Source organism: Papaver somniferum, chromosome 4, assembly GCF_003573695.1.
Source record: "Papaver somniferum cultivar HN1 chromosome 4, ASM357369v1, whole genome shotgun sequence".
Lineage (NCBI taxonomy): Eukaryota > Viridiplantae > Streptophyta > Magnoliopsida > Ranunculales > Papaveraceae > Papaver > Papaver somniferum.
Genome location: NC_039361.1, coordinates 134925484 through 134945226, shown reverse-complemented (window position 1 = coordinate 134945226; position 19743 = coordinate 134925484). Strand labels below are relative to the sequence as shown.

The 19743-nt window shown below is 39.1% G+C and overlaps 2 protein-coding genes across 2 annotated transcripts; one reads left to right on the top strand and one right to left on the bottom strand.

Annotated features, from left to right (window-relative positions):
* Positions 1 to 4323: 4323 nt before the first annotated feature.
* On the top strand, positions 4324 to 6441 carry LOC113362732. Its single transcript, XM_026605215.1, has 2 exons — positions 4324 to 4943; positions 6019 to 6441. Exons 1-2 carry the CDS (start codon positions 4508 to 4510, stop codon positions 6033 to 6035), a joined length of 453 nt encoding a protein of 150 aa, XP_026461000.1. The 5' UTR covers positions 4324 to 4507; the 3' UTR covers positions 6036 to 6441.
* Positions 6442 to 8020: 1579 nt separating this feature from the next.
* LOC113274289 lies at positions 8021 to 8458 on the bottom strand. Its single transcript, XM_026523720.1, has one exon. It carries the CDS (start codon positions 8454 to 8456, stop codon positions 8247 to 8249), a length of 210 nt encoding a protein of 69 aa, XP_026379505.1. The 5' UTR covers positions 8457 to 8458; the 3' UTR covers positions 8021 to 8246.
* Between the last annotated feature and the right edge of the window lie 11285 nt (positions 8459 to 19743).

The window sequence follows — 19743 nt, the reverse complement described above, 5'->3', positions numbered from 1 at the left end:
GTAGTGTGTCATTTCTTTGCCTACGGCTAAATCTGCAATTTTAGATACTAGCCTCCGCTAGACAGTACCCACAACGATGGGTCTGATGCTTCCATCCGACTTAAGTAGTGGGGTCAAAGGTGCACTGGCAATGTAAACCCCTAGAGAAGTTGTACAATTTCCCGAGAGCCAAAGATTAACCACACCTGAAATTGATGTTAATAATTCATTCGCGACTGTTGCAGCCGGACCGCCCAGAGCATCTAAGAGATGTTATCTCTAATGCCCTCTCTGCCACACGAAGTTCCTTTGGGGAAGCTTTTTATGGCACCTAATATAGCTTCAGCACCAGTAGAGATTGAGAGTGTATACACGTTGTCAGGTGGTATTATAGGAGATGGTGCAGGAGGGTGTTTAACTCTTAGTTCATTAAGAGTCATATCATTACATGGTGCGACACCATTGAATGACAGGACCCTAATTGCTGCAGTGTAATGGCCATAAGATATTTTCTTACGACAAGCAGTGAGGTTTGAATCCTTCTTCCTCTTGTTGAGGGGTTTGGCTTTCCGTGGCCTTCTGCATAACTCCGCCTCTGTGTGTGCCATGTTTGCACACCAATTAGGATCCTTTCATTTCCATAATGCCTCATTAATAGATGTTATTTGAAGTCTCTTCCTTGTGTCAGACCTCTCTTAAAGTGGGGATTTTGGGGTGTACAGATTCAGGGTACAGGTTGGCAGGAGAAGAAGTGCAATCCAGGAAGTGATGTCAGATAGGTTTGTCAAGACCTTGTCAATTGTTGCTTTTATGGTTCTGGTAAAATTGAGTCGACATGGTGGTGGTATACCCGCAACCGTGGGTATCTGGCTCTGTAATATTTGGTTGAGGAGGTCTAAAGATAAAACATTGAAACATCCTGCATTTTTTCAGTTTCAGAACCAGCAACCACAACATTGGGTAGCGGTTTGTCGATACCGTGAATTAAGAAACCAACATCACTGCCATTAAAAGGGCAACCAATAATGTCCCCTCCATACTCTCCACAAGGTATTTTCCACGAGTGAAGATGTAAAAATTGACCACATAGCCACATTTGAAGTTGAGTTAATACAGCCTCCCGTGCAGAGTATACATCGCAATTGGTTCGAATCCATTCCCTGCAGTTGGATTTGACAGCATCTAAGAAGAAGTGACGATCGTTGAGATGTATTTGGAATGATTGTCTTGCAATCCCTCTTCCGCCAACCCCATCATGACAACCATCATAGACCCTGAATGGACAATGAAAGGTCGTATTACTCGAGCAGACGCGAAATCCTATGAAGAAGTTTTAGAATTTCGTGTTGGAGTATGTGGCTCGATGTAAACCACATATGTATAGTTAGGATAGTCCCACATGTAATAAGAGGAAGTACATGTGGTGCCTAATAAGCTTGGGAATCTCCTTACATAGCACCTAGGCCTTTTAGATTAAAATCCCACACATGCTGCAACAGGTGGTTAAGTGGGGACAATATCGGTGCTATGTGGTCGGGACCAGAAGTAGGGTCCGGCGGTCCATGAAGATCCTAACAACTGGTATCATAGCCTATGGTTGGGTCTATTGTCCGAATGGAGAAGTGGTTGTGGATGTCACCCGGTACAGCGCAGGTGGAGTCAGACTCAAGGTGGAGCAGGAAAGGCCCTAGGTAGAGCTGGCGCTCAAGGTGGAGTTAATGCCGCACCCCATTAACTAAGGTGGAGCAGGGTGCTATGGTGGGCAATGTTATGCTCAAGGTGTAGTTAGTGCTATCCTTCCCATTAACTCAAGGTGGAGTAGGGTTCCAGGGCGCGTAGTGACAATAATCATGTTCGATAGGTAGCATATACGGACGGTGATCATATGGTGGAGTATGATTGGATTGGTGAGGTGGTTTAATCTCGCCAAGGTGGAGATTGTTGGAGTATGTGGCTTGATGTAAACCACATATGTATAGCTAGGATAGTCCCACATGGAATAAGAGGAAGTACATGTGGTGCCTAATAAGCTTGGACATCTCCTTACATAGTACCGAGGCCTTTTAGATTAAAATCCTACACCTGCTGCAACAGGTGGTTAAGTGGGGACGATATCGGTGCTATGTGGTCGGGCCCAGAAGTTGGGTCCGGCGATCCGTGAAGATCCTAATATTTCGTGTTCTAGACATGACTGCTGGTATTTGGTAACCACCATAACCGCTTCTGAACTAGGTGAGAAGATGCACAAAAAGAACGCCAATCGACTGAGAAAGGTCTAACGATGTCAAGGAGAGAAAGATTTGAGAGAAAGATGACAAGAAATGACCAGAAGGCCGGAGAACAATACTCAGGGTTTCTATCGCCTGGAAATCGCACGGACTCTCTCCTGAAAATCGCTTATTATTTACATAATTTTTATTTATTATTATTATTTTTTGTTTTATTATTATTGGTTAAAGTGTATTATTACATTAACTAGTTGGAAGTCTAACAAACTAACCTCCAACAGCGTACTACTGCATTAGTTAAACAGGTTATCGTGCAAGCCTACCAGCGAGCCTCACGAGGAATCACGCCAAGGGACCGAAGAGGATAGGGGGTTGTGATTATATCGCAAGGGGGCAAGCTAACTCTACCTTCCATGTCAAACTCTGTAATATTGCGCCACCGGGGACTCGAACGTGGAACCTCCTGGAGCGCATGAAATCCCTGTGAAACGAGGATGACCAGCTGAGCTAGGTGGCCCATTTTATTTTTATTTATTTTATTTTAAAAAGGACGCCGTAGAAGGCTTATTATTATTATTTACATTTTTTTTACATAGTAATTATTATTATTATTGGATAAATAGTATTACAAAAAATTAGTTGGAAGCTCAACAAGCTGAGCTCCAACAACGTACTACTACATTAGTTGAACAGGTTGCCGTGCTAGCCTACCAGAATAACTAATGTTTATCTTTATTTATTTATTATTTTTTTATTTACATAATAATTATCATTAGTGTTGGATAAAGAGTATTATAAGAAACTAGTTGGAAGCTCGACAAGCTGAGCTCCAACAACGTACTACTACATTAGTTGAACATGTAGTTGTACTAGCCTACCAGCGAGCCTCATGAGGAACCAACCAAAGAGCCGAAGCGAATAAGGAGGTTGATTATGTCGTAAGAGTAGCAAACTAACTCTATATTCCATAACAGATTTTGCAATATTGCGCCATCGGGAACTCAAACGTAAGACTTCTAAAACGCATCAATTCTTTGAGAAACACCGATGAACAACTGAACTAGCTACCGGTTATTTCATTACTTTTTTTTCCAAATTATAAGGGAAACTATTTAGCTGGTTCTATAAAATTTCCGTTTTGTGGATGAGGCAAAAAGCTGTAAGAGCAACTGCAGTGGTGCGATCAAAACCAAAGATCAAAGATCAAAAAAAAGACCAAATTTTGGGTTTAGTCCGTGTTGTGACGCAACGGTACATGATTAAAATTTCGTCAGGCGGACTTTAAAAGTCCGCCCTATTTTTTTTTCGTAAAATTTCCCATTTTTTGTAACTTTCATCAGGCGGACTTTAAAAGTCCGCCCCATTAAAATTTCATCAGGCGGACTTTAAAAGTCCGCCCCATTTTTGGTAACTTTCATCATGCGGACTTTAAAAGTCCGCCTCATTCTTTTTCTTTTTTATTTAATTTGAATTTTCATCGGGCGTAATTTAAATCTCCGCACGTTAACAAGCGTACTTTAAATTTACGCCCAGCAACAAGCGTACTTTAAATTTACGCCCGACTATATTAGAATTTGGGATTTGGTCGCGACCATATTTGGTCTGGAATTTGATCTTTGGTTGGGATTTGATCTTTACTCCGTCCCACTGTGTTACGATCTCATCCCAAATTTTTGATTATACTCGCCCACTGTGGATGCTCTAAACTATTGTTGCATCGGCTAATTAGTTATTAGCTACCGCTGCGCCGCGTAAATGGTCGTATAAGCGAAAAAGGCGTAAATATTTGGATAAGAAAGAAGTGTACGAGCTAGCAAACACCAAAATAGAAAATAAAATAAATCCAAAAGGAAAAGAAAAGTGATTCATTGGTGGGCACAACTAATCAGCTCCACTGAGATCATTCCACGTATCAGTCTCAATTTAATCTTAACTAATCCAAAAAATCCCCTATCCACTGGATTTAACGACTCTATCCAGTATGGTTAAGGTCGGTTAAAATTGCTACGTGTAACACACGTGGCAACGTATACATCCACAGATAAACCCAAAATTAATAATTATTTATTTATTATCTTACCCGCTCTAAATTTGTTCCTACATTTTTGCCCATTTTCATACCCAATAGTCATACTTTCATCTCTCATCATTATCTTCTTCTTTTTCTTCGTCGGTTCGAAGTCTTCACGCACAAAATTATCAAAATCCCCAAATTCAAAATTGTAAACCCTAGTTTTCTCAAGAAGTCCTCGATTTAGGGATATCTTTTAGTTATCTGAGTTAGTATTTTTCTTTCAATCATGATGAGAGGAGGGCAAGATCAAAATTCTAAAGTTTTTCATGAATTATGTGGATTGGTACAAAGTATACTAAGATCTCCGCATCTAATTCCATCGACATCATCATCTTCTAATGGCATATCAACAACGACATCAAGAAGAACAACGACGATTTCTTCACCGTCAAATTCAACGACAACCTCGATATCGACAGCTCAAGTATCACCGGCAGGTTTTGCTTCGTTACTACTTGGTGTATCATTAGCTTTGATGTTATGTGGATCGGTGACTTTTGTAATAGGGGTCATATTGATGCCATGGGTACTTGGATTAGTTATGGTTTTATATTTTGCTGGGATTGTTTCGAATCTATCTGGATTGGGACGGGCTCTTCTTTATCCGGTTATGACAACTCCGGTGTCTCCAGTACCTCCACCTTCTCGGAAAGAGATTTCTGGTGAGGGTTTTCGCCATTCCTTGTTAGGGATTTTCCCTGTAATTCCTTTTTAGAGTCTTGTGTTGCAATAATGTTAATGTTAGTGTTCTTTTTTTCTCTTTTCTTTTTATTATGTGGTTGACTGATTTTTGGTTTATAGAATTTGGATTTAGAATATGTATGTAAAACAACTTGTTGGATCTTATAATATGTAGTATGGATTTATATCAGTTTCGTTGTTGTTCTTGAATTTGTTCGTTTTCTTAGTCTTATTTGCTGATTCTTTAGAATCAATTGAAAGAAATCATGAATGAATTTGAATTGCTTTGATGTCGTTGTGGATTTAGGTTAGGCGATAGAAATTTATTATATTAGAATTTGTTGCATGTAATCACCCTAAATCCTTATAACATGATATGCTAAAATTCCAAGGTCATGGTTGAGGTTTCATCCTTTTTTTTGTTAGCTTCACTGGCTTGACTTGACATTGCAAATTAATGCCAGAGTGATACCCATGTTCTGTGATCTAACATGCTTCCCATGTCAAACCAGCTATAACATACTTTTCATCTCGAACCAGTTATATTTTGCACTTTCACACATTATGTTTTGCACTTTCACTGCTTAAGTTTGTTATTTCCGTCATTTGTATAAACTCGAGTAAGTGTAACAAATTGGTTGATGATGGTTCGGAGGGGGAAAGTAAAGCTGTTTTAGTTAATACGAAACCTGCATGAGATGCCAGAGTTTCTATCATTCCTTTAGATTCATTTACATGTTTGCTTTTAGATCAAGCTGACAGCGCATACAACTAACTGTTATCTAGAATAATCTGTAGTTTCTTAGATTCGTTAATTTGATGGTGCACTTGTAAATTAGGCAATTAGAGGTGGAAAACCAAATGAAACAACTTGATGGTCGCACAGGAATCCCAACAGTCTGCGCTAATCTCATTCGCTGACATTCAGATATTTTGAGAATGGCCAACTTGTTAATCAAAGAGTTTCTAGCGACTTTATTACTGTGTTTGTAAATGAGGGTTCACAGCAGCTTCATATCTTCATTGCTAATATGAACATTCACATTTTTATTGCAGCAACAAAATATCTTTGAAACTGATCTGATGTGTATATTTCAAGAGGTGCTAAAGTCCTCTTTACCAGTGAAACTTTGTAAAGAGGGAGTCATGTTGATACAAAAGATTAACGCTGCTGCTTCCAGCTCTTACCGGAGCTGCTGCCAAATGACATACATAGTGATAGACGGAACCGTCTAAAACAGCGACAGTTGAACTTTAAACAACAGTAAACAAGCTCGGAGTTTGTGTATACTTTTAACCGAGCTAAAGAGAAAACCTTTCTATTTCAGTTTTTACCTGCTTTGTAAAGGGAAGATCAAGTCTAGTGTTGCTTCTTCTGTAACCGATCCTGTTACTATGTTTTCATTGTGTTTATAACCTGAACCATTTCAATTCTTTTAATCAGAATTCATCAAAATTGATTTGCATTAGGCATACCCATTCTTGACATGTCTGTGAAATTTGTTGTTACTTATTACTGCACGGTTAACCGCAAAACTTAGTACTCTTTAACTTATTAGAGACAGACATAAAAGCGTGATAGCTGGTTTTTGTTTCCTTCTGTTTAACACGAAGTTATTGCTTTGGACCCATGCCTTCTTCCTCTTCTTAGATCCACCAGGGCTGAAGTAAAAACACAGATAGGTCTTGTCTAGGGCGTACCTAGATCTCTCTCTTGGGATGGCCTTCGATCTAATTTAAGGCAAGTCTAATGAAACCCCTGCACCAAGAACCAAAACCCATTTTCCGTTAACAAGTACTAGGTTTGGGTAGGAGACAATGGTAACTCCCAAATATAGGACATAGTTTTTACGCCGGCCTGACCAAGTCTTGAAAAATAAGTTTGACACATTCCGTGTCGCAATGGTTACGAAGCAACGAGTGCGCACACTACTCTAATTGGGTTTACGTATTCACGACCGTTAAAATAGCATAGTGTAGTCCCTGCTTAGCTAATGGTGTGACAAGTTCGCATGAACAAGGAGGGTATGACCGTCTTCAAAATGGACCCTAGCGAATAGCCGTACACATGAACAAGAATCCATGGATATGGCTGACCACCCAAAAGGGCATATCGCCATATGCTAAATCACAGCGGTTTTAACGCTGAACATTGTCAAATGAAAGGCTTGGTTGCAGGACCTGGAATCAACGAAGTCATCCTAAATTTCAGCAGTTACGACGTATGGCCTATGTTGCAGGACGCAAGTCTAATGAAACCCCTGCACCATACCTAAGAAAGGCTTGGTTGCAGGACCTGGAATCACCGAAGTCCTTCTAAATTTCAGCAGTTACGATGGATGATGTATGGTGTATCGGACTATTAGTCGGACTAAATTTCAGCAGTTACGATGGGTGATGTATGGTGTATGATGTATTGGACTGTTAGTCCAGCCGCATTCGGAAATTTCAACACAAAGCCAAAAGCGTGGTCAACCGGCCGTTTCCAGCCAGCTTGCAGATGACATATGATTTTCGTACACAGTGTAACAGAAATAGACCGAGTCACCAACTTTTACACATTTTTTTTGTTTTCGGCGGTGCTATGCACCTCCCTGCTCTGCCCCCTCTCTAATCTAAACCCCACATCTCCCTACTCTGCCCCCTCTCTAATCTAAACCCGGCATCTCCCTACTCTGCCCCCTCTCTAATCTAAACCCCGCATCTCCCTACTCTGCCCCCTCTCTAATCTAAACCCCGCATCTCCCTACTCTGCTCCCTCTAATCTAAACCCCATATTCACCTTCCTACTTTGCCCCCTCTAATCTAAACCCCACATCTCCCTACTCTACTCCCTCTAATCTAAACCCCACATCTGGTAAATGGTGAACCCCATCTGTACCTAAACGTGATTCAAATCCTAGATGCGCGGTGTAGAGTGAAGGGTAGTGAACCCCATTTTACTTGAACGTGATTCAAATCCTAGATGTGCGGTGTAGATTGAAGGGAGCATAGTTGAGAGGTGGAGAAAAGGGAGGTGAATAGCATTTCCGTTTTTTTATCCCAGAAAAAAACAATATAGAGAAAAGAAATAAGTAATTAAAATCTTAGAAAGAAATCAGACTTCCACACGATGAACACCATGAAAATCAATTGATTAGCCACCCAAACATAAAGCTTCTCCCTTAATTTTCTACCACCACCACTAAATAAGAACATTACAAATATCCATCCTTACAAAATCCATTAAGACAGAGAGAACCATACAAGTTTTCGAGATGATAAGAAGAGGGGGTGCTAATGTTTTAACCGGTGGAGATGTGAACACCAATAGCAATAAGGAAGATGGTAATGAGACCAAAATAAATGACAGTATGAACAAGTATAGAAACACCACTAGTCTGCATGTTACCAAACTCGACAACCTTGTTCCTACCAGGCAACTGAAACAACAGCCCTGGTGTTAATAACACAAACAGCACCACCGCTATCACCACCGGCCCCCAATCTGCCATTTCTACAAACAAATAACACAAGAAACAGAGGTTTAAGTTTAATAAGTAGACAGATTTTAGGTCACTTGAATGAGCAACAACAAATCAACAAACACTAAATAGGTAACGATCAAAATAGCTAGCGAGAGACAGAAAAATCACATACCTCAAAAGTAAGTCAAAATAAGAGATGGAGGAATAGCTAGTGAGTAAAGTATAGTGCTTTGGGAAAGTGATGAGTGCAGGAGAATATTAAGCAGATTAGTACTTGGTCTGAGCCTAGTTAGCAATTCGGGATTCGGCAAACGTACGGAACGGCAAACGTACGAGTATTATACGGTTTTGTAAAATCCAGATTCGGTCCAAAATTCGGTCAACGGGACGTGATTCGTCAGTAATTCGGAACGGCATACGTACGTGTATAATTCGATTTATAAATGTGAGTTCGGCTCTGAAAATTCGGTATCTATATATAACAAATAATTTGTATTTATAAGGTCATAGACCAATTTTTATGCATATGTGTGAGTTATTTAAAGAAAAAATAAACTTAATATGATGATATTAATAATATATACAACATTAGTTATCCAAGAGGACGTCGTATGGTGGTTTAGATGCTTGGTTAGTGAGTTTGAGATCTCTCTCACCTTCACCTTCACCTTCAAATCTCTTCAGTCGTTTTTGTTTCATAAAAATTACAACACGTTTAATATTCGGTCGTGTATGCTCGGGAGGCAGTAAAGCCCAAAAAGTGGAGTCTTTGAAAAGTAAAAGCTAAAGAATTTATGGCGAATTAAGCGGACGTATCATTCGGGATACGGAAAATTCGTGAACGGTTCGCGAATAATCCGGGAATGCCACAAAATACGCGACTTGGGTTCGGAGTTACAAACGTACGCGAATAAGACGGTAAAAATCGTGATACGGAAAAATTCGCGAATGATTCGCGAATCATTCGCGAACTTACTAACTAGGGGTCTGAGTGGGCGGTGCAGCATCGGATTCGACGCCTCTTTTTATATCTTTTTCTCTCTCTGTCTGTATGGCCTAGGCTCTTCCGTGACTTTTTCTCTCTCTAAAAACTAGTACTATGATACAGTACAGGAGATATTTTCTTGTGCACTTTCCATCACTAGAAACAGGCTTGCTTATCCAAGAAAAGGAATACTTGTCCATATCTCGATTGTTATTTACTTCTTAATTTAACAAAAACTCAATTTGAAGATGAGATGATGATAGTAGACTCAATATAAGTAACTGCTTTCATCTCATACGTATTTGGTCTCTTGTCTCTTGTATTGTGGTGGGTATATACTCTTTTTACCAGCATTGTATCATATATCCAACAGGTGTTCTCTCAGATCTCGCATCTTAGTTTTGCTGTTCTTCCATCTAACAGATAGACAACAGTGTACTTCCTGTGAATGCTGCTTTGACCATTTCCGGATACCGAAGCAAGGAATGGGCCTCTTCCTTCGCCCATAGGAAAAGCACAAATGTATGGTTCCCGCAATGCACCCATGTGGACGCTCTAGTTGAACAAGAGTACACGCTACTGACACGATAGGTAGTTTTGTCTTTTGCATTGTGGTTCTCCCGATCTAATGGTTTTCACTCATGCCGCAGAGAAACACGCTCCGGTAGATCATTCATCTGGGAGTGATATGGGAGTGATTGTGGTTCTCCCAGATCATTCATCTGGGAGTGATATGGTCGAGTTGTCGACCAAGGCCAAACTAATTTCCACCCTGCATATGCAGCATATCCCCCACAGATCAGGAATCTAATATAGAGCAGTGCTGTCCTGCACCGTTTTGGGTAGTTATCTCGCTCAAGCGACTTTTTTGTCGTTAGATCATGTTAAAACCCAGATTCAACAGTCTTCAACCCTTTAGGAGAAATGGTGGGTCCTTCCCTGAAAGTGGTGGGTCCTTTTCTGAATGTCAATCTAACTGTTGATTTGATCTCGCCTATAACCCGGCATATGCCATGACAGCGCTAGTATTTCTTTAAATTGGGACGTGGTCTAAAATTTGCCTGGTGACCTAATATTTACAATGTAACCCGAGGTATGTCATGTGATAAGCCCGTGAAATTGTAATGGACTTGAATCTTTTAATTTTGTCCGTTTTTCATTTAGTTATTCAGTGAGGGTGGCTAGATGAATCTATCCAAAGTTATCTTTGTTAGTGATTGTCTCCAGTTGGTGGATTTTGTTATTGAAGTTAATATAAATGTTGCATGGAGAAATAGTGATTATCTTGAAGACCGTCGGTTTTTACTTTCTGGTTTCAGTTCTTCTAAAGTCGTGTATATAAATCGTGTGAAAAATAATCTAGCACATCGGGCTAGAAAATATAGTATCAAAGACAATAGAGTCTCCTTTCCTTCTTTTTTGGAAACTCTTGTTAGGAAGGAGACCTTAACTACGGTTTGTAAAATCTTTTCTTCGTTAATGCCATGGTGTGTTTCTTAGCAGAAAATAAAATAAAATTAGCGAGGATATTTTAATGAGAGTTTGGGAATAATTGAATTCGGTAATATTCTTCGAATTTCATGCTAAGTGATTGATGTAATAATAGTTGTGATTGTGCAGTAACTGTAATTATTTAAGGTGAGAGGATTTAAATCTAATCATTTGTTTGAACTCGGCAGTTACCAAGAAAATCATATTTTTTCCTTTTGGAAGATTTCATGCTCTGTTCTCAGGGAGAAGCTAGTTTGCTATCAAATTTCATCTAAATCCTATACTGATACAATACAATTGATTTCAGATTACATCTGAAACCTGTATCAATGCCGTTAGGTGAGAAACCAATAGTAAAAGACGTTCACAGAATTCCTTAGGCCAACTCCGATGAAATATGTGCTCTTAAACAACGATTTGATGATGAATCGACTGCCCTTGTTGCTGGTGAAGCTCGCACAAATGCAAATTTTGCACTTCTTCTCAAAGGAACGGGCATTACTCCACAATTTCAGAATGAAGCTTTCGATCAAACCATAGGTCCCGGTTCAGTTTCTTGCTCTAAGTACGATTCCAACCAGGGGGTGAATGGATTTCATGATACTGTTAAAAAGTAATTCTTCTGGTAAGTTTTCTCGTGCTCCCAAAGATGATGATTTTCCGAAATTTGACGGCACCAATCCAAGGGGTTGGGCTCAAAACTGAAACGTATTTTTCGTTTCATAACTTTGGTGTTGCAGACCGAGTTGATATGACTGGTATTCACTTTGATTCTAAAGTCGATCCATGGTTTATAAATTATCAGCAGGGTAAACCTAGTATGTCTTGGGTACATTTTTCAATGATGTGTGTGTTAGATTTGAGGATGTAGCTAATGATAATTATGTTGGTAGTTTTAACAAAGTGTCACAAACAACTATTGTGAAGGAGTACGATGATATATTTGAGCACTTTAAAGCATACATGATGGCTAATAATCCTACTCTTCCTAAGAGTTTTTATACTTTAAGTTTTATTAGCGGCTTAAAAGATGAAATCCGTACTACTGAGCAAATGTTTGAACCAGAAGATACGTTTAGAGATTTTTACTTAGCTAGTATGCAACAAGCTTCAGCTGTTACTTGTGTAAAGCAAGTAAAACATCCTTCTCGTCCTTCCATCTAACTCCTATTTCTATTTCTCACAATTCTTCAACAATAAAACCATTCTTTTCACTTTTTTCTAATTTCAATAAACCTTCTGTTTATTCTACTACCCCTATTGTCACCCATCCCACTACACCCACTAATCTGAACCATCACTTCCACCTATTAAAAAACTTACTCATCAGCAAATGAAAGGTCGCACGGATAAAGATACATGTTATAATTGTGATAAGTTTTATAGGCCTACCATATGTTCAAGTTTCAGCGACTTTTTATGCTCATTGCTAGTGATAAGGAAGTAAATGACCAAAGTGACTTGTCACCGGAGGAAGTTCTGGAAGACTTTCCTTCGAGTAGTGACACTACTGTGTAAATATCATTACATGCCCTGACAGGAAACATTTCCCATGACATTATTCGTATATCTAGCCACCCATCATGGTCTTGATAGATACATGAGGTACTCATAGTTTTATAAACTCTCACATTATAGATAACCTTGTTCTTCATGTGTCTCCCATAAGTCACATTCTTATTATTGTTGCAAATGAAGACATTAATATCAACACTAACATGTGTGAGAATATTCACAGGGAAATACAACGATTTCATTTCTATGATGACCTACAAGCTCTTCCACTTTCCGACTATGACATGGTACTCGATGTTGATTGGTTACGCCGACTCAGTGATGTATTTTTTAATTTTGCTCGACTCAGAATTTTATTTGTGCATCGAGGGCGTCAGATAACACTACTGGAAAGCTCTTCTAAACCCTCTCTCAGTTTTATAAAATTTATTAAGAGTAAAGCCCCTGCATTGATTGGTCGGTCTTTTGTTGTTACTGCAACTTCAGTACATCTCATTCCAAGTGAAATTTCTACCTTACTAGAGTTCTTTGCAGAAGTTTTTATCTGACCAACCAAACTACCACCTTCCAGAACCTTGGATCATAGAATTTCACTCAAACCTAATTCCACACTTACATAACATAGACCTTATAAATGCCCGTATAGTCATAAATATATGGTTAAGAAATTGGTATAGGACGTTCTCTCTGCAAGGTTAATCCAACAAAGTCATAGGCCCTTTGCTTCACCGATACTTTTGGTAAAAAAGAAGGATGCTACATGGAGATTTTGTATCGATTATTGCAAGCTGAATTACATGAGTGTAAAAGATAAGTTTCATATCCCTATAATGGATGAACTTCTAGGTGAGTCAAATGGTGCAAAAATGTTGTCCAAGATTGATTTACGTTACGGTTATCATCAAATTTTGGTACATGTACCAGATATATTCGAAAACCACTTTTCACACTCACCATGGCCATTACGCCTACAACATTTTAGGTACTTTTGAATGAAGTCTTTCAGACATTTCCATGGAAATTTGTTCTAATTTTTTCTAACGACATTCATGTGTATATGTAGCTCATTTATTGTAGATCATCTAGAGCATCTTCACTTGACTTTGTACTACTGCGATAACATTCCTTTTTACAAAATGCCCAAATGCACATTTGCTCAACCTGAGCAAGAAAACTTGGCTATTAAATCACTACTGATGGTGTAGCTGCAAATCCTGACAAGGTTGCTGCTATGCTGAGTTGGCCTCAACCAAAGACATTGAAGCAACTTATAGGTTTTTTTAGGTCTTAAGGGATACTATTGAAATTTCATTCAAGTGTATGTAACCGTTTTAATTTAAGCCTCTCACAGACATGTTGAAGAAGAACTCTTTCTTTTGGTCTGATGATGCAATTGCAACTTTCTCTACAATCAAGTATGTTGTGAATTCAGTTGTTCTGGCATTTTCTAATTTCAACAAAAATTTCACATTGAAGATTGATGCATGTTCCAGGGGTGTAGGAACTGTACTTTTGCAGGAAACTAGACTAATTTCCTTCTTCAGTAAAGCCTTATGACCAAGAGCTTTGGCTTTGTCAACAAATGAAAAAGAGTTCTGGCAATTGTCATGGCTTTTCAAAAATGAAAATACTATTTGAGCAGGAACCAGTTTATTATCAACACATACCACCAAAGCCTGAACTACTTAATGGAGCAAAAATTCTCATACAAACTTGTCATTATTCGTCAAAAAATATATATTGTAAAACAAAATCAGTATATTGATAGATTAAAAAGTTAAACAACAATACATACTGTTAGAGCATTTCTCGGTCGAACTCGCATGCATTGCTATCTCAAGCATGTTTGTCAATGTTAGTGATCAAAACTATAAGTCTTGATTTCTGGCCTATTTATAGATGTCTCGGACTAGGACATAGATAATGTAGTTGAGCTTAGATCTCTGGACGTTTATCTCTTGAAGAAAATGAACTACTAAGGGGAGCTTGTGGAACTTCTTCGACAAAAGGTATGTGGAGACTTGAACTTTTCTATCACTTGGAAAGTCTATTTCTACTATCTCCTATATTGAGACATAAGTCGTGTTACGATATAGTTTTCTCTATACACATTTGAGATTTCGAGCTGAGTATATCTCGCTTACATATTTCTAGAAATATGTGTTGGTAAGCTTTCGCTTCGACCAAGTTCATCTTATATCATGAGAAAATTACCGAGTAACATCTTACATGGTTTGTGTGATAGATGTAGGCTTGGAATGTTTCGATAATGATTATTTCAATATCTTGAAAATTGCTTGATGCTAATAGTGTGTGAAAACGGCTGTTGTCATTATAGAAGAATGTTTCAATGATTTAAATAAAGAGTTGATGATGTAAACATCTTTGGATATAAGCATAAATAGTATGTTCGCACATTAGTGTATAAATCCATAAACCGGAAGCCAAGAGTATGCATATGTGTGTATACGAAATTGGTGAAGGAGACGGGTTAAGTATGCGTACCCATACGCATACTGGCGGAAATTCTCGAATCGAGAATTTCTGCTGAGTTTGGTTTTTGACAAAATCTTAACTAGTCACCTTAAGTATGCGTACCCGTACGCATACTGGCGAAAGTTTTCGAATCGAAAATTTCTGCTGAGTTTGGAAACTTTACAAACTCAAAAAACCGGTTGCTTAAGTACGCATACCCGTACGCATACTTAAGCTGGTTACTTTGTTAAGTCAGTCAGTTCATGGACTTAAACATTTAAATCATAAGGAATGCAATCTTTGCAAACCGTGGATATAATGTCCATGATTGATTCAAGTGAATCAAACCGATTTGGTTTCAATAGTGTTTTCTAAACAATTGAACAACTCTTTAACTAGTTTTATTTGAGTCATTTGAACTAGTTATGGTTAAGATGAATAAGGTTGATATGAGAGTAATCATATGGCTAATATCGGTTAGATATTTGTGAACCAACATGGTGTACACGTTTAGGTACGGTTACATAAACCTAAATGAGGGTACATATCTGATGAGTGCCAAATATTGTATATATTTATCCCTTTTTGTTGGCATTTTAACTCATCTTTTATGCATTAATTCTACATTTTATCCCATATTCTGTATTTTCATTGTTTTCAAGAATAAATATTTTTATTAATTAATTTTGCATTTTTAGGTAATAAATAAAGCTTGGATGAGTCGCGGAGCGAAAAGAGCAGAAAAGTAGTGAAAAGCCGGGAGAAATTACGCAAGGAAGCCGCGAAGAATGGTGCACACAACCTCATTTTCTACACACAAAAGCGCCTCCGTTCTCAGCCATCAGATCAGTTCTCAGAAGCATCCGACGGTCGCTCCTTCATAGATCATCAAAATATGATGTCTCTGCCGAGCACCACAGCGCTGAAATTCCAAGCCTTCAGATTAGATGGTAGTTGAATCCAACGGTCGCTACCTTGCTGTGCATCGAAGTTTGATATCTCCGCCTTACACTACAGTACCTAACTCCATCAAGTACCGTTCATTTTGTTGTATCATATAATCCAACGGTCGCTCATCGCTTGCCTCCGCATCACCGTCCGATCTACCAACCATCTTCGCATCTCGCAGCTCAGAGTCACAGAACATCAAAACTAGATACATCCGCCTCACACCCTAGTGACCGAGCACCACCCACCTAACCAGACACACCCCCCTTCTCTCCCAAACCATCGAGCCATACCCTCTCCACCATCTTCTCCACAGCAGACCACCGTACACCACCACCTCTGCCACCAACTCACTGCCACCACCACACCTCCACCATCATCACCCCTATCTTTCTCCATCATTACCCCCTTGTTCTAGCCTCCTATTATATAGTTTTCTCCCCTAATTTCTCTCTAAAAACCTAGGGAAGAAATCAATAAAATAGGACGAGTTGGAAAGATGCAATTGAGGCATGGGACGGAGCAGGTGAACAAGGAAGGATGGGTCAGCGATTGATTGAAGAAATTGCGCCATCAAAGTAAGATTTTACGAAACCCTAATTTCTCAATTTTTGGGATTTTTATAGAAAACCCTAATTTTCTGTTAGGAAGGCATGGAGGAGCTAGAATAGGGATGTGGGTTCGAATTAGACCCATTACGTTAGGTAAAATCATATACCTAATTTTACTGTTCAATTGGGTAAATTTGGGAATTGGGTGTAAGAACCCTAAAATGTAAATTGGGTATAAAAAGGGAACTGTGGGTGTGATGTGAACTTATGTTTGGACTAGCCTACATCCAGGACTCTCATGTCCTGTTAAATTTCAATTTTCAGTTACAGCTCAAAGTTCAGTTTCTTGCTCATGTTATTTGTTTCCTGTTATGCTTAGTTTCATGTCATGTTATGCTTGTTATGTTATGTTATTTCCTGTTGTGTTCTGTGTAATTGTATTATCCATGTTATGTTTGTCTTAATTAGTTTGTGTGTTTGTTTCTACACATGAGCTTGTAAGTCCCCTGTTCATCTCACATGTTCTTATTCTGAGGTTTGATGCTTGACAACCATGAGGTCTCTTAACTGCAACATGTTCTAATTCCCCTCTAGGATGAGAAAATAACTGAACCATGATGGTTAGCTATTAGGATGGTTTTTGCTGAGCTTAAAACAGTTTAGGCTAGTTGGATTCTTGAAAGATCACCTGATTTGTGATTAGTGGTGCTGTAAGAAGACCACTAATGCTAGGGGTCTGTGGTGGTTCTAAGGAATTCATTAGCTACATTAGTTAGTGAGCCACTGCCTAGTTAGTCTGTGATTGGTTGTGCCTTAAACAGACAGCCAATACTAGGGGTTAGCTAAGGCTGTAAGGTTGGTTAACTAGATATTTGACAAGAACTTAACCTAGGTGAACTGGCTAGGTAAAGGAAACTCTCATTCATCCCCTGCACTTCCCCTCCACAATTTCTTTTCCATGTTTTGTTTTGATTAAATTGTTCTTGAATTTTCTTTGTTTACTTCTCTTTCACTGCCTTTGGTTATTTGCTCACTGTCCCTGCCCTTGGCTCACTGCCTTGGTCTTTCTCTTAACTTCACTGCCTGTCACTAGCTCAGCTATCTAGGAAACTTCAATTCACCCCAAGTCTCTGTGGAATGATCCCTTGCTTACTTTCTATACTAAAACTTGGCCTTGTATACTTGCAAGAGTTTTTGTGTGTTTTCCAAACCACACCAAGTTTTTGGCGCCGCTGCCGGGGACTTGGCGTTGTGATTTCGAAGCATTCTTATTTGCTGTTCTTAGTTCATCTAGCCTCACCTGCATATTCATCCTTGCATTGCATACTCATTGCATCTTGCTGTCCTGATTGCATATCATATTTGCATATTAGTCATCTTTACATTCTTGCAATCAATCTTGCATTACAATTCTTGTTCACCGCCTTGCTGCTGAGCTGCTATTGCTGAACTTGTGGTGCTGAATTTGTGGTGCTGCTATTGCTGCTGAGCTGCTCCACCTGCTGCTGCTGGTGCTCTTGTGCTGCTGTGGTGCTCCTGCTGGTGCCAGGCCAAGAATCCTGTGAGCTTCTGCACCTGTTGTTGTTGATCTGCTCCTGCTGCAAGGCCCTGAGCTGGTGAGCCTGCTGAAGACCAAGCCCAACAGGACTGTGCTGCTGAAAAAAAAAAATCACAAGCCAATCAGTAGCAAATCACAAGCCCAACTGGGCCTGCTGAAGTTGCTGCCAAGCTTAACAAGTTGAGCCAAGCCCAACTGGGCCTCAGAAAAGCCAAAGCTTAGGATGATCCAAAGCCCAACTGGGCTTTTGCAACCAAACTGAGCAGCTGGGCTGTGCTTAAGCAAGTAAGCCTAAACCCATTAAGAGAACCCAACCTGTGGGCTTCCATTTTTAATTTGTGGGCTTGTAATAATTTTTTCCATTTTTCTGTTGGGCTTGTAATCTTAATTACTTGTGGGCTTGTTTGTTTAATTGCTTGTGGGCTTGTGGTGTTAGATTGATTTGGGCGTGTAGTTTTAAATTAGAAAAACTGAACTTTTAAAAGCCCAACTGGGCCTCAGACCAAACAAGCAACAGTTGGGCTATTTCAAAAGCTACATTGGGCTTCAGTTTGCATACACATTGTGGGCTTAGTTCACCTTCCCTTGGCAAAGCAATTTCTCCCACCAATGTGGGCTTGCTCCCAATACTAAAACCAAAATTTTTGCTCCCAATTAAAAACCAAATTTTTCTACCTCTTTAAAACCAAAATTTTCCCATAAAAAACCAAATAGTGGGCTTTGTGTCTTTTCAATATGGGCCAACCTCGTGCTCTCCATGAATACATGTATCCCACAATAAAAATTCCATTATCATGTATTGTCTTACCTCAAACCAATAACCCTTTTAAAATAAATGCAAGCATGATACAAATACTTCCTTTATTTCGAGGGTTCGATTCTGAGAACCCCTATACTCATGTAAGAGAGTTTGAACAAATTTGTCGGAATATGCAACCTGATCATATGTCCGAAGACTCTCTGAAATTGCGTTTGTTTACATTTTCTCTAAAGGAAAGGGCCAAAACATGGTTTTACGGTTTGAGACCACAATCAATCAACACTTGGGACCAACTCACAGATCTATTTTTTAAAAAATTCTTTCCACATCATAGGACCATCGCTATTCGTCAAAGTATCAATTGTTTTGTCCAATTGGATGAGGAAACTGTTTTTGACTATTTTGAACGTTTTAATGATTTGTTGAGCGAATGTCCACACCATGGATTTGAGAAGTGGAGACTAGTCGCTATCCTCTATGAGGGACTAGACTTTAAATCTCGAGCCATGGTTGAGTGTATGTGTAATGGTGAATTTCTTGATAAAACTGTGGATGATGCATGGAAATTTTTAGCTGAGATTGCAGAGAAAACCCGTCACTGGGAATCCATTAGGGAAACTGAGACACTGTCACATGATATAGGTGGTAATGAATTGAACTTTGGAAATAGCATGTCTAGTCCTTCTCATGTGTATGATATTGAATATGAACCTAATCTAGAGGAACATGAGTTGACTAATGACACCACAACTGCTAATAGGGACAAGTATGCATATTACTATGATGATGATGATGATGATGTTATGTTAGAAGAACATGTCTATGTTGAAAATGTTGTGGAACCTTTGGTTTCAAATACATTAGGCTTTTCTGCCCCGACCTTCATGAATGATGTTTCTTCTAGTATTCCATATACATGTGATGAGGCTACTAATTTAGATATTGTGCAGTTATCCTGTGAAGAGCATGACTTAGGTAATGTTGAATCTTCTGTTGACACTAATGATCCTATGCATGAAAATATAGTTGAT

What these genes read in the sequence shown, in the direction of transcription:
- LOC113362732 (XM_026605215.1), top strand. Translation starts at nt 4,508, where the DNA reads ATGATGAGAGGAGGGCAAGATCAAAATTCTAAAGTTTTTCATGAATTA.
- LOC113274289 (XM_026523720.1), bottom strand. Translation starts at nt 8,456, where the DNA reads ATGGCAGATTGGGGGCCGGTGGTGATAGCGGTGGTGCTGTTTGTGTTA.